The sequence below is a fragment of the Mobula birostris genome, chromosome 12, assembly GCF_030028105.1.
Source record: "Mobula birostris isolate sMobBir1 chromosome 12, sMobBir1.hap1, whole genome shotgun sequence".
Lineage (NCBI taxonomy): Eukaryota > Metazoa > Chordata > Chondrichthyes > Myliobatiformes > Myliobatidae > Mobula > Mobula birostris.
Window position 1 is genome coordinate 37619078 of NC_092381.1, and position 15832 is coordinate 37634909.

Below are 15832 nucleotides of genomic sequence, written 5' to 3' on the forward strand. Positions count from 1 at the left end.
TTCCAACGTGCAATACCTCACACTTGTCAGTATTAAACTCCATCTGCCATTTTTTAGCCCATTTTTCCAGCTGGTCCAAGTCCCTCTGCAGGCTCTGAAAACCTTCCTCACTGTCTACTACACCTCCAATCTTTGTATCATCAGCAAACTTCATTCCTGTTCCCATGACAATTTGCAGTACAACTACAGGTAACAAAACACTTACTCTTACATCATCACTTCCAGTCATACTGGGCCTTAAAACCTTACTAGTGAAGCAACAAATCACCTGAGCAAGCTTCCAGTTGTCCTGCAGTTTATTTTCCATCGAGTTTCCATTCCTTTCTTTGATCTCCAACACTGTTATGGAGTATTCTGTCTGGAAGTCAGTGACCAGTGCTGTTCCGCAGGGATCTGTTCTGGAACCTCTCCTCTTTGTGATTTTTATAAATGACTTGGATGAGGAAGTGGAAGGGTGGGTAGGTAAGCATGCAGATAACATGAAGCTTGGTGGAGTTGTGGAGACGGTGGATGGTTGTTGTAGGTCGCAACATGACATTAATAGGAAGCAGGACTGGGCTGAGTAGTGGTGGAGGAAGTTCAACCTGGAAAAGTGTGAAGTGATTCATTTTGGAAGGTTGGATTTGAAGGCAGAATACAACCTCCTCTGACAGGATTCTTGGCAGTGTGACGAAATAAAGGGATCTTGAGGTGAATGCCCATAGATACTTCAAAATTACCGTGCTAGTTGATAGGGTTGTTAAGAAGGCACAAAGTGTTCTGGCCTTCATTACTCAAAGGATTGAGTTCAAGAGATGTGAGTTAATGTTGCAGCTCCATAAAACCCTGGCTAGACCACACTTGGAATATTGTGTTCAGTTCTGATTCCCTAATTATAAAAAAGATGTTGAAGCATTGGAGAGGGTGTAGAGGAGATTTGCCAGGATGCTGCCCAATTAGAGAGCATGAAGAAAGGTTGAGTGAGCGAAGGCTTTTCTCTTTAGGGCAAAGGACGATAAGAGGTGGCTTGATTAAGGTGTATAAGAAAAGATGCATAGCCAGCAACTTTCTCCCAGAGCAAAAAATAGCTAATATTATGAAACTCATAGATAGGCACTATAAATCTAGAAAAATAGAGGGCTCTGTAGAAGGGTACAGTTAGATTGAACTTACAGTAAGATCTGAAGAGTAGAACAGTTATTACCCCTCAGCCATCAAGCTCTGAACAAAAGAGGATAACTACGTTCATCTACTGAGATGATCCCACAACCAATGATGTCACCTTAAGGACTTTTTATCTTGTTATTTCATGTTCTTGTTAATTATTGTTATTTATTTATATTTGCATTTGCAGTTCATTGTCTTCTATGCTTTAATTGCTCTTTCAACAATCCTGTTTATAGTTACTATTCTATAGATTTGCCGAGTATGCCCCCAGGAAAAAGAATCTCGGGGTTACATGTGGTGGATAATAAATTTGACTTTGAAGATAAAAGGTTGATGCAACATCATGGACTGAAAGGCCTGTACTGTGCTGTAGTGTTCTGTTTTATGTTCTAGCTCTGTTCCAATAAAGCTCAAATTAAAGAGGAAAAAAAACATCTTCCAAAGAAGAGCATTAGTCTTCCTGACTCAGCTGTTCCAGGTAATCCAATGTTTCCTGGCTTACATTTCAATTTTTCAGGATTTATGGTTTTCCTCACTTCTGTAGAGCTCATTCAACTTTCCTAACTTAGACTTCTGTGAGATGTTATTCACAATCCTTTATACCTCCTTCAAAAGACACAACAACATTTCATTCAATCTCATGTTCTCCATCACGAGGTTCATTTTAAAACCACTTCTCTCACCTTCCCCTCACTTTCCTCTGCAACTTTAAAGCTTTTGTATTCTAATTTCCCTTTGACTTCAAATGTTAATTCAATTTCTCTCTTAGCACAGTGTACTTACGGCATTTTATGTTGTATTTCAAAAATCTATATAACCCTCCCAAGAGAGTGAAAATTAACCTAGCTTTTGGAGGATGAATTCCTTATTTCAAATGTTTTCTAATCTCAATGCTTTAAATGTGGGATCAAGTTATTTAGCAATGTCCTCATGCTTGATTATCCCAACAGACAAAATCAAAAAGATTTAATTGGGAAACCAAGAAAGAATTATGACATTTCAGGCCGAGACCTTTCATCGGCCTGAAACGTCAACTGTTTACTCTTTTCCATAGATGCTGCCTGGCCTGCTGAATTCCTCCATCATTTTGTGTGTGTTGCTTTGGATTTCCAGCATCTGCAGGTCATCTCATGTTCAGAATTATCAGCTTAAAACACCTCAATCACACTTCAATATCATACTCTCGCAAGCAGAAGAATTAATGTTTCAACATTGAAATATTTACCATCTAATAAAGGTAAATTTTTCAGCAGCATTACAGTAGGAAATTGTTCTTGTGAGATCAAATGAGCTCTGTTTTGAAACAGCACTAAAATTATCAAGTAGGTATCAAGTTATAGTGAAAACAGATACTATTAACTAGAGTATAAATCAGAGAAAGTAATTGACAAAGGTAAGCTTTTAAACTTTTCAAGAGGAAAACTGAATACATCAGCAGTACCATACCATTCCTTGTAAATATAAAACTCGATCTGGTACATCTCCTGAAGGATTTGGTGAATCTGACTCTTCAGAATGCAGGTATGCCTATCAATGAGGGTGGATGTTGCGTTGAGACCCAAGAGCAGAAAACAAACCCGTGCTCGGCTCTATTACTCCACACTGATTAAGGCGTTGAGCCAGATTAATGCGTCGTAGCCCGAGAACAGAAAGTGAATTGGCATTCTGCCTGTGCTTGACCCATCTCCCTCTCTTCTCGCTACTAACATTAGGCATGCCACCAGGTTTAAGAGCAGGTGTTGCTCTGCAGCCTTTGGTCTCCGGGACTGGCTTCACTCACCTCTGTGGTGAACTGCCTCCAGAGCTGTGAACTCAACTCCTTGGACTCCGCAACTCACGCTCTATGTATTCTTTGTTCACTTTTTATTAACTATTTGCACAGTTTGTCTTCTTTAGCACACTGGATGTTTGATGGTCTTTCTTGTGTAGGGTTTTCGTGGATCCTATTGTGTTTCTTTGTTTAGTGGCTGCCTACAAGAAGGTGAATCTCAAGTTTGTATATGGTATACAAACTTTTGATAATAAATTTGAATTTTATTAATAGCACAACAGACTGCATCCTGTAATTCCTCGCTACAGTGGATCAACATGAGCTTGATATATGCTGCAATGTTATTAGGTGCAATGATAGCCCTTAGTCCTGCTGTGTATGGAGGAAATAAAAGTTTCCAAAGAGCGACCACTCCTTGTGGCCAACCAGTGACCCCTACTGGGAATTCATATGTGGACAAATATACATGGCCACAATTCCTCACCACCAACACAACTGAAGAGACTGTTAATATTCACATGTGGAAAATGCAGCTATAAAGTGGAAATTTTATTTTAAAACAATGCTCCGATAGTTGTTGCTTAATCACACATTAAGATGTTATATTTCAAAGAATTTCACTTCAACATTAAACTTTTAAATATCACATTAGATGCAATTTTAAAAAGCCAAAATCTTTTATTAGCCTAGAAAGGTAGGACAAAAGACATCAATTTACATCTGCAAACCAACTGCCTGATTAAATTCAACTGCTAAATTCCTTATGTGAACACTACGCAATACCATGCCAAAAAAGAACAATTAGTCAAGCTATATCATTTTTTTTGCCTGTTCCATTTACCTAATGGAATCCAGTTTGAATGATGCCACTTGATCCCATCCCTATTGTCTGTTCAGTCTTACCTCTAGCTGCAAGTTTGATTTGATTTCCCAGTTTTTATTTCTTTTCCTTCCCCCACACTTTGCATTTTTACGCAATTACAATGTAATGATGCATTGCACAGCCTCTGCTGAGTTTAAATAACAGTCTCTGTTCTTCTACTGATCTGGCTCCGAAAACAAATGCAGCATCTCCCCCCGCCCCCCCATCCTCCCGAACCAAACACAAGACACTGCTGCTCTTCGTGTGCTGTGCAATTCTTCTCCTGATATATAAAATTTCCTCTTCTTTCTGCAAAACAGAATGATCCCTTATTTGTCCAGTTGCTGGCCATATTCAGAAAACACTAGTATTTGGAAATGAAAATAAAAGACAAGCAAATGAATCATCGTGAGTTACAAAATTGATAACAATCAAGACAATTAATTCATCAGAGTTCTACCGCCTTTATGTGTTATTTTTGCAACACTCCGAATTAATTTGGTGCCTTTCATTTTCACCTAGATATCAGCAAAACTATTATACCAGGGTAATGAACTCCTTACCATAATAATAAATACATATCGGTGCAACATGATGCCGATTAAACAAGATGCACTATAGTGAGTGGTTTCATTCAGAATCTTAACTGGCTTTCTACTTCCAATGATCAGATGTCCCATTATATTTTTGTGAATTGTGACCATTTATCAATGCTCTAACTGTTGTATTTAGACCCTGTGGTAAATACAGATCCCACACACAAATTGGAGTCAAAACCTGTGCAAGTTTGGAAAACTGATTTTGTTTGCTCAAATTCTATCAAAATTATTTGCCTATGACCAAATGCCAAATTTTCAATTAAATGTGGAAAAAGCACTTGTAAATGGCACAAGACTTTTTAAAAAATTTGTATTAAGTTTGACAATCTGATACCTTTATAATTCTGTAGAAATAAGCATAGTTAGTGATAAAACAGTAATTACATTCATTGCCAAATTCCACCCATAATTAACTCAATTTTTACAGTAATAGAAAGTAAATTTAAAGAATAATTTTGATAAATTTTAATTTTTAAATGCACTTACATTTGTTTTATCCTAACTTTTTAAAAAAACTGCTCCTTGTGCACAATTTTTTTTATGAGTCTCCTCAAAAGCCCAAAGGTTAGCATAATGAGCTGAAGTTCACCATGGCAAATAATTTAATCTAACTACATGTCCTCCTTTTGGAACAGAGCTGGCTTCAAACACAATATATTTTTTAAATCAACACAAAAACACCAGAGGCTGATTCACAATGTACTTCAAAATTCCTTCATCCTTTATATTAGTTTGACCAATTACAGTCAAACTGCACAGACTGGAAGAAACTCAAATCACTGTACCCAACTTATGCCTTCAACATAAACTTGTAATTTGTACTATTATTATAGCTTCCAATTAGAAGACCAGAACAGACAATTTCGATGATAAAAGATGGTAAAATTTGTGTAGGTCACTACAAGTGCCTGAAATGCATTTATCACACACTTACTGCTGTGGAAAATAATTTATAGCCAACTCTACGTTCACCTTTAAACATTTGCTGTATGTCAAATTCAAGCTGATAAAAGCTCAACATTTACTTTATTTTTGAATTGGAAACCACACAATGCATTAGTAATTGACTGCAATGTCATTAATTATTGACCTTCCCATCACTCAGGCGAACTCACAGTTTGCAGTATAGACATATTTTAACTGCGCCAAATTCATTATAGCATTTTATTATGGTGAGGATGTTTGAAACAGTCATTCAATCGGACCTTGTTTTGTGTACTTTAATTTCACCAGAATACAATAAAGATTTCAAAATAACTTATGATCAGTTTTTTGCTTTAGTTTTAAGCATCAAAGGGGGCACTAGTTGGTTCACCGAATTGCAATCATGTGCTTCAGTTCTTCTTACGAATCAAACTTCCATCCTGGTGCATAGTGCAATGCCTGAAAATTTGAATATTCTATATTTCGAACTCTTCAATGCTTTAATTATTCATAATATGTTAATCCAAATGCTTCTTGGTGTTAGGCCTATTGAACAGTTAGCACTAAGAATGCGTTTCAGGCTTTTAGTATAAATGATGTACCAGGATACAAAAATGCAAACTGCACAATACTTCTGATAGGATATGTCATAAAGCGAGACCTGCAAGACAAAAGATATCACCGGGTGAAATCACTCTGCACAAATTCTGTGCAGAAGGTTCCTTCAAACTGTCTCCTTCAGACTGGGCACTATAAACTAGCATACAGCACAAGTTTAACCTCATGCCTCATTGAAGAAATAAAATGAAATACGCAAGGATTTACATCTAACAATTCTCCTCAGTGCAGTTCAGAAACTCATAACCAAAACATCACTCGCATCCAAAAGATTAGCGAAGTACGTCACCCCCAAATCTCATTCATCAGCCTGCATTCGTTATAAAATCTCTCCCTCGCACACGCACGCACAAATAAATGCCCATTCGATTAAATTAATATACACCTCCCAGATACTCTGGTCAAAAATTCAAATGTTAAAAAGTATTATTTGCCTCCCAAACATCTGAAAGGCGATTAGCGCAGACTTGATAATGATCTACCATGTAACTAATACGTTCATCAATCTACTTTGTAAGCTGGCCAGGTTGGAGCCTCAGGTGGCAAATACCCAAGTTGCGAAGTCGCCTACCTTCACGGAAGTCGTCATTTGAATACTGTCAAGATAGCACTAAACAGAGTCCTTTAGCGGAGCTTCAACAACAGACTCTACGATTTGGGATTAAATCTCAAACAGAAGTGGCGATTGATGGCATAAAGGAAAACAAACATAACCGATTGCCCTTCCTCGCTAGTTTCATCCAGTCCCTTCCTTCCGAGTCAATAAATGTATAATTTTAAAACTTGGTGCATTGTACAAGTACAAACTTGTATGAATTATACGGTTAGAATCGTGTTGTTTCACCTCAAGATTCAAACAAAACTCGGGAGTTTTTCCAAGGCAAAAACACCGAATTACAATTTTGAATCAACATTTAAGATGCTAAAAAGCTTAATGGCGAAGTTCGTTCCAATGAACCTGTACATCTTAACAAGGCCACGCTATGTCTTAAATCGTTTCATTTCTGACAAAACGCAAGAATGAGAGAAATTATTAAATCAATTTTAACAAGTCAACAGAGCCTCGGGTGATGTGTCATCTCAGGATTTACCCAATTTTGGCTCGGTTCCCCAATGTCTGTGGGAATCGGGAGAGAAAGATGAAAAATTCAAGGGCATAGCACTTTCTGAAAGCGCATATATTTCACCTGGAAATGCATCAAAACAGACCAGCTGAGCAGCTAGTAAATTACATACAATAACTACAAATCATGCCGTCTATGAAACAAACGAAAAACCACGACATGACCCTCTTATTTTGTCACTCTTTCACCCCACCTCCTTCCCTTGGCATCACTACAGAGACACGATCCTTATTATGGAAATTGCTTGGCTCCCTTTCTCTGTCTCCCTTCCATTTCCTTTTATCTCCGCTTTCGCTTTGGTCGTTATTGGACATTCTCAGAAGGGAGGAAAAAGTAAAAGCGCTATCTTGGACAGTGCATCATGATACTTTTAAGTCGCGACTCTATCCAAATGTAATTATATTCGCCATTTGTACTTGTTCCAGTTTAGGATTTAATTCCTAGATTGGTATTTCACCCTCCAGTCAAGAACATTCCTGACAGGCAACTCGCAGCGTTATCCTTTCTGACAGCTCAATATAATTAAAACCACGACAGATTATGTTTTTGTTTTCGCGAAAGAAAACAGCGAGCTGCAATTTCTGCCTTCTCATCAAAGCTGCAATCCAAACAGACAGAATAAATACGTCAATTACCTTATCTATAATGTAACGCACACCTTTTCCTGGGACCACGGAGTCGCTTTCATTTATTTCCCCGCCCTCTCTTAACCCTAAATCAACACCCACCCCCTCCCAATAAACACTTCCCACGATTAAAAAAACCAAATCGACATAAACAAAGGCTATAAATGCATTCTTTTGTGACATGAAACAGCAAGCTGTTTTATCTAATTTCTCCCTTCTACTGAGCCCAAACTGCAAAGATATCTTACACCAGTAAACTATTCAAATGTCCGGGGGTAAAGTAGCATTTGTTTTTTACATAGTTGGAAAAACATTGCTCCACAGTGAGAAAGAAGGCAATTCAAACGGAAGTGTCACTGGACCGAATCCATTTTTGTGGAGATTGAGCAACTATATTTTTTTCTCTTGCCTTTTTCTTTAAATCACACTTACCTACTTGAAGAACATTTTCCACATAGCCGCTCTCCAGCAGTTTAATACCTCTCCTGAACGGGAGTCTGTTATCATCGTCCCCGGTTACGGCTGCACCTCCTGCCGCGGCGGCTGCCGTCTCCTCGGGAGAGTAGTAGTTAAAGGACGAGTACATACAGATCTCCCTCTCGTTCCTCGGGAAAGACCAGTAAACAATTCGTCTTTGGACGGGCTCGGGGATGCGGGAAAAACGTTCCTCCACTTGCTGGAAGGGCCACTTCTCCGCCACCATTTTAGCGCTGGCATCCAGGAGAGACTCCGGGTTGTGTACTCTCCCGGTCAGTGCAGGTTTCTGGGACGATCTAGAAACTGGGAAGGGCCTGGAACAGAGACGCTTTGCGGTCGGCTGAGCTCTCTCCTCCGCCATGCTGCTCCACAGTGTAAAGAGAAAAGTATCCACCGCGCAGCCCGCACCGCTACAATGTTGCTTTTTTTCTCACAGCATTCGAAACCACCACACATCCACTTTACGCCGCGCAACCTAACCCACTGATCGTCCGCCCTGCCTTTCTTCTCATTGGTCACAGCTGACTGCCCCAACAGCGTTCCCTTCTCCTATTCGGTAATCACGACGCCGATCAGGAAGAATGATGGTCAGCACGTTAGACCGGCCTCGCGTTCAGCTTAGCCCCCGAGCGGCCTTTAGGAATCGATTGGTCGCCTTTGATGTCAATCACATTCGCGTCACAATAATGGAATTTTTTTGCAGCTCGAAGTCGCGGCCTTTCATGCCATATAAGGAGCGTGTGGCTGAATACGGAGTTGAATGTCATGCGGAGCGAGGTCACGCCGCACAAGGGAGAGCCTCTGTCTGCAGTCCTCCGTGGGATTCGTGACAGCACGGGGGCAGGGAAACCCCGGCTTCTGCAGGATGTTGGTGCATGCCTGGCTCCTACTGTATAACTTTTCGTTTAAATATAACAGCGCTAATTATTGGCAGTAAAATACTAGTAGCCTGCCTTCTAAAAAAACATCTAAAATTTAAAGCAAAGTTAACATTTTGCAAAAAAGCAGATTAATGTAGTTTAATTTCTGAAGATATATTTCTCGATATTTCAATTTATTCCATACTGGAATGTCCCGCTGATTATTCCTCCTATCTGCTCCAAGTTGCAGAATTTTGTGTTTCATATTATGAAAGATAAAAGGCTTTAAAATTAACCGTTATTTACAAAATGTACATTCGTCTCGAAGTTTGGAATCTAAGTACCAGTTCACTCACGGTCATCAATGCTAAGGTTATGCACAGTTACCATGGTTTGTCCAACAATGACATCTATTGGGTATCATTGCCTTTCAATGCTTCCACATTCTGGAGCAGGAAATTGTGAGACGAACACTTGATCAAATAGGCATTGAACGAAAACTGCACTCTCCGTGGGGTCGCCTGTGTCTGCCTGCTGGTGGCTGATCTCCAATGCAAAAGTGACCGTCTATTTTCGGTTGGGTGGCAGCTAATATCTTACTCCCAACTCCATTTGCTCTTCTTGATCAAGTTCTGATCATAGCACAGCACAAGACCAGAATGTTTTTCCATAAGCTCCAGACCACAGGGCATGGAACTGAGGTGGGGGGGGGGGTGTATCTGGGACGCCAGGTAGCACCGTTAAGCCCTCTGGAGACGTCGTGGGCTTATCAACGAAAGAACGAGGGTGCCCACCTGATGACCCCGATGACGTACGTACCCTCCCTCCTTGTCACCACTCCAAACCCACTGCCAACATCGAGAGTGCCAACTTACCATAGGGATTGAAACATCAAGTCCTAGTAGCTCTACATACACCCCTGAATACAGCACAGCAGGGATCCCAACTTTTTTCTACTAAGTCCCAATAACAGAATCAGAGGCAGCTACTGTTTCCTTCCTCCTCCATAAAATCAGTGATGTTACCTCTAATTCCCAGTGACCAGCCACAACCCAGAACTCTAAATGAGACACAAGACACTATAGATGCTAGGATTTGGACCAATAAGCAACCTGCTGGAGGAACTCAGTGGGTTGAACAACATCTGGAGGGGGAAACAAATTTAATGCTTGATTTGATGTTTTGAACTAAACTTAATGCAGGTTTTTGACAAAATGTCAATTTCTTTACTTTCACAGATGCTACACCACCCGCTGAGTTCTTCCAGAACTCTAATCACTGTCCCATCTAACAACCCAGACTGCCCGCCCCATCCCGTCAAGTCAGACTGCAGATGAGCTATCAGGTGCTAAATTTTCACTTACAAAACAGTTGTTAGCTGCCCTTTTCAATGCAATTTTAAGCTACCAAGCAGATGTACTAAAAAAAATTCCGTGAGACCAAACAGCCAGAAGGTCTTGACCCAAAATATTGATCTATACATTTTGCTTCTAAAGGAGATGATGGACACAATGAGCTAGAGAAAAATGTTTTCACAAACATTTTCTCTTTAGCATTTATTCCTTAATTAACACTTAAAAGGTTATTATTTCTAAAGTACTTCGTTAGATGTAAGGCACTCTAAGCCTATGAAAGATATTGGATCTATTTTTATTACTGTCTTTGAAAACATCAAAACTTTTCTTTCACCATTCTTCTTTTGTCACAATATGTCTCTCAGAGGAGATCATTTGTCCATAGTTGTGGCATCTCTTTGGTGACATTTAATCCCACGGCCTTGCTCTTACCTGTAGCACTGTAAATGTTTTCCTTTCCATTATTTATCACATTCCCTTTTGTTGCTTTAGAATCTGTGTAGTGCAGTACATTTTACGATCTCAGGAATTCTTGAATATGTTTCTTTACTTCTGGCTCCTTTTCCAATTATCTTAAATCTTCATCTATTATTACAAGTCCTCTTGTCACTGAAAAAAATCTCTTTATTTACCTTATCAAAGCCTTTCGTGATATTCAACATCTCTACCAAATCTCCTCCAAAATTTCTCTATTCACTGGAGAACGTTCCCAGCTTTGTTAGCCTTTCAATGTGAGTGTAGTGGCTCTACCCAGGTACAGTACCATCTCAGTAAATCTCTGTCACATCCTCCCTGAGACCTTGAGATCATTCCTGAAATGTCTTGAATTGAGCAGAACTCCAGCTGAGGCCTCCCTGGTATCGTTTCATAGCTTTTCATGGTTCCCTGCCTTTCTCCTCTAATGCCTCTATTAATAAAGGATTCAATATGCTCTTCTTAAAAGCCTTCTCAACTTGCTGTACTACCTTCAAAGATTTGTTTACACTAGGTTTTCAAGCCCTTTAACATTGCAATATTTGGTTCAAATTGCCTCCCCACATAACTAGCATAAAAGTAGTTAAATGTCAGCAGTGTTAACTCTCCTCTTGCATGTGCTCATCCACTTCTTTAGGATATATATAAAATAAGTAGTGCAAAGACAGAGCAAAAAATAATGAGGTAGTGTTCAATGTCAGTTCAGAAATCTGATGGCAGAGGGGAAGAAGCTGTTCCCAACACTTTATGCATCTGTCTTCAGACTCCTATAGTGCCTCTCTGATGGTATTCTTTCTTCGGCTCTAAAAAGCAACTGTTTACCACTCATGTCCGATTTCCCCACCAGCTGTGTGGTGAAAAGGTACAACAGCGACTCTTTCACCTCAGACGGTTGAGAAAGTTTGGTATGAGCCCCCAAATCCTAAGAACTTTCTACAGGGGCACAATTGACAGCATCCTGACTGGCTGCATCACAGCCTGGTATGGGAACTGTACCTCCCTTAATCGCAGGGAGGTACACAACTGGTGTGTAAAACGGGCCTGTAGGATCACTGGGGACCTGAGTCATCCCAACCACAATCTATTCCAGCTGCTACCATCTGGGAAACGGTACTGCAGCATAAAAGCCAGGACCAACAGGCTCCAGGACAACTTTTTCCACTAGGCCATCAGACTGATTAACTCACACTGATCTGAGTGTACTCTATATTACATTGACTGTTCTATTTATTATGAATTATTGTAAATTACTATGAATACACATTGCACATTTAGACGGAGATGTAATGTAAAAATTTTTACTCCTCATATACGTGAAGGATGTAAAAAATAAAGTCAATTCAATTCAATTCTGTATCCACACAGCCATTGCATTGCCCTTTAATCCAATGGGCCTTAATTTTGCTAAGTCTATTTTGTGGAACTCAAGAGCCTTTTGTACACAGTGTCAACCTCAATTCCCTCTTTAGTCCTCTGCAGTCCTTCATCAAAGAATCCAATCAAATTAGTTAAACAAGATTTTTTCTTTAAAAATCCATGTGAACTTTCATTTATTATTCCATGCTGTTCCAAATGTCAATTAATTTTATAGTGAATTATTGACCTTAAATTAGAACCTGCTGACTGCATACTATGGTTTCCACAAGTGTTTCTCCTTTCTCAGTTCCGTTTGCTGACTGCCTGTTCTTCAAGCACAAGCTTCATAGTAAGAGCCACCAACAGCCTGATTAGAGAAAATCGCTGATTGTGCAAAATGTTAGACATTTATCAGGACTGTACTATTTTAAGTGCAGATGGAATCATGAAACAATATTCACAAACTAATGGTCAAAACGACTTGATGGTTTTATTGGTTTCAATGGTCTGAAGATAATTGAAACAGTTATTTGTGTAAGATCGCTAAGGCAACCTGGTTTATGATTTGTATTTTTATTGATTTTTATTCTTTGGGTTCAATAACACTACCAGTTAATTATCTCTGAAAACACTCATTGCTTTAAGAAATGTAATTACTGTGTATATATATATGTAAAGCTAGAAATGGAATTAGGCACTAAATAAATTTTACTTCGTCAAGCACCTACCAATTGTGATGACTTGTCTTTAAGAATTATCTCACTAGGGACACTTCTACTGGTGCCACGTCAGGTAGTATATTTGCTTATGCGATAGTTCGGCATTAAAATCATAACCGATATCCCAAAAAGTACACAGAACTATTGCCATATCAAAGCTATGTCTTCTAGATGACAGGTTATACTAAGAAACTATCTAGTTCCATGTTGCACCATGCTGAAGAGAGACAAAGAGGTTATATCCAGTATCCTGACTAACATAGGTCCCTCAAACAGCATCATTGAAACAAATTAAATGCATTTAATTTTGCTACATTGTGGAATCTTGCCATGTACACATTGGCCACAGCATTTCCTGCCATACAACTGTGACCACGTTGCAAAAGTTTCTTCAAAGTGTTATGAAGCTCTTTGAAATATCCTGAGGCTGTGAAAGATGCTTAATAAATTCAAATCTTATTTTCTCTTCATGGAAAGGGAGATTTTATTTGTCGGGTTTGATGTTAATTCAGTCTCTCATGCCCTTCCCTGACTTTTACGCTGCTTTTGAACCTCAGGACAAGCTGTGTCTCCTCCCTCCCTTCACAACCATCCCGCAACAGTGGGATTCTGATCACTGAAGCTTTCAAATACATCTCCTCCCACGATCATTGATCCAATTCAGTAACTTCAATAGAAAAAGAATGAGATAAAAGTAAAGAGCTGTTTAAGACACTTAATTGTAGTTAATTCGAGTGCACTGCCATGTGAAAAATCACATTCCTTAATCAATGTCTGCAGGACTTGGAAAATAAGAATAACACTTTGCTACGACATACACGTGTTTTGACGTTACACATGAAGATTTTTCTTTTGCATCTCTGTGTTCCTCTAGTTAACTCAACATTGAAAATATCAAGAAAAGAGAGAAAATAAATGTGAGAGTAGAACAAATTAAAAGCAAAATTACTGCATTTCTGGAATGCATGGCTGAATGAATAAATATGATTTTATCCTAACTGTTACTGTTTCTGCATTCCCTGTAGAATACATCTGCAGCTTATCTAAACTGCGTTCAGATCTAAGTACATGTACGTTACTATATACTACCTTGAGATTAATTTTCTTGCCAGCATTTACAGGTAAATAGATAAATACAATAGAATTGATGAAAAACTATACCTAAGTAAAGACTGACAGAAAACTGATGTACAAAGGAATATAAATTGTGCAAAAGATAGAAATAAATAATACTGAGATCATGAGCTATAGGGTCTTTGAAGGTGATTCTGTATGTTGTGGAATCAGTTCAGAGTTAAAGTGAGTGAAGTTATTCATGACAGTTCAGGAGCCTGATGGTTGTAGGGTTATAACTGTTCTTGAACCTGGTGATGTGAGACGTAAGGCTCCTGTACCTGTTGCTTGATGGTATTAGCATGGCCTGGATGGTGGGAGTCCTTGATCAACCACCTTCAGTAGACTTTACCCTTCCTGGGCATTGGCGATTCCACACCATCATTTGGGTAATTACAGCTTTGAATGGGATTAATTGTGTCCTTTTTCAGGAGGGGAGGGAAATATTACACGCAAGTCACGTTGGGCATCATACAAAACATATACCTTAAGGCTAATTTATACTTCTGCGTCAAATCGACGCCGTAAGTACGGCATAGCCGCATAGCCTACACCATACCCTACACTGTAGCCTGACGCGCACCTCCCCAAAAATGTATCTACGCGTCGCGGCGACGCAGACCACAACAACTGTGATTGGTCCGCTTGGTAGCATCGCATTTCCTCCTACTGTGCAATAGCTTCCCATTGGGCGACTGAAGGGCAGGGAAGGAACTCTGGCTGCAATGCTTTCCATAAAGCTTTACAGACCTCTGAAATTACGGAGGACCCTGTGCTTGACGCCAGTTTGTAGCTGGCTGCTACAGCCTGTTGACTTCCACCTGAAGCTAAAACTCGAATGGTGATTGCCAGTCTCTGAGTATACTGTGCGTACACTGATGCAAAATAAATGGTTGGAGACGATGAACCAAATCGTCAAATCTACCTGCCGACATCCGAAAAAATTTGAAATGCATTTCCTCGTCCATGTCTCTCAGTGGCCGGACAAGCACAGAAAATTCACCCTCCTTCAGTTTCAGTCGTCATTGTTTGAAGTTTGAGTTTCTTCATGTTGAGTTTCAACATGAAGAAACTCAACGCAGTGGCATAGAAACCCCACTGCCAACTAGCGCTTTGGCGGTGAATTGCAGAGCGACGCAGACACACCAACACGCAAGTATAAATGCACACAACAGCGTGGGCTACGACGCAAGCTAGTACGCACAAGTATAAATCAGCCTTTACAAGTCAGTGATTGAGATCAGGCCTCTGCCACCTGCCCAGTCCGGCACCGAGAAATGTATGATTACTGGAGAATACAAGTACGAATCCTTCAAACTCTTCTACTGCTCGTTCCACAACATCACTTTGATGCATCTTTCTAACCTTTCCAGCCTCTTGTTCGCTCATTTTAAATGATAAGGTTACAATATATTCTTTAAGCACACAGAAGGCTTTTGAGCCCACCGAGTCTTTGCTTTGTGTTCTCTCATTCAGAATCTTCTGATTCTGTGTTTTCCTCTACTTTTCTGCAAATCCACCTTCAGTGGCAGGCACTTCACTTGTTTCAGCCCTTCACAGTGTAACTCTCCAGATGAGTAAACATTTCTTCTATTTTTGGATTGATAAAGCCAAATCTCTGTGATATCTATCAGAATGTATATGCCTCTAATGTTCTCTGGCTAATTCTGGACATCCAGAACAGAGGTATCCTGTTCAGTGTCAACTAATTTCCACTCCAGTATTGCCACCAGCCTTTGCTCCATATCTGTTAAAAGGAAAATGTTAGGATTTAGCAGAATGGAAAATTAAATGGTAACAGGCTACTT

At 39.6% G+C, this 15832-nt stretch overlaps 1 protein-coding gene across 2 annotated transcripts in view; it reads right to left on the reverse strand.

The window, feature by feature from the left end:
- Positions 1–8643, reverse strand: part of zswim5 (zinc finger, SWIM-type containing 5) — a 244384-nt gene extending 235741 nt beyond the window's left edge. For both annotated transcript variants that reach the window (XM_072273637.1, XM_072273636.1), the window contains exon 1: positions 8103–8643. In XM_072273637.1, coding sequence (XP_072129738.1) covers positions 8103–8508 — 406 coding nt within the window. In that variant the 5' untranslated portion in view covers positions 8509–8643. The remainder of the gene's footprint in view (positions 1–8102) is intronic.
- Between the last annotated feature and the right edge of the window lie 7189 nt (positions 8644–15832).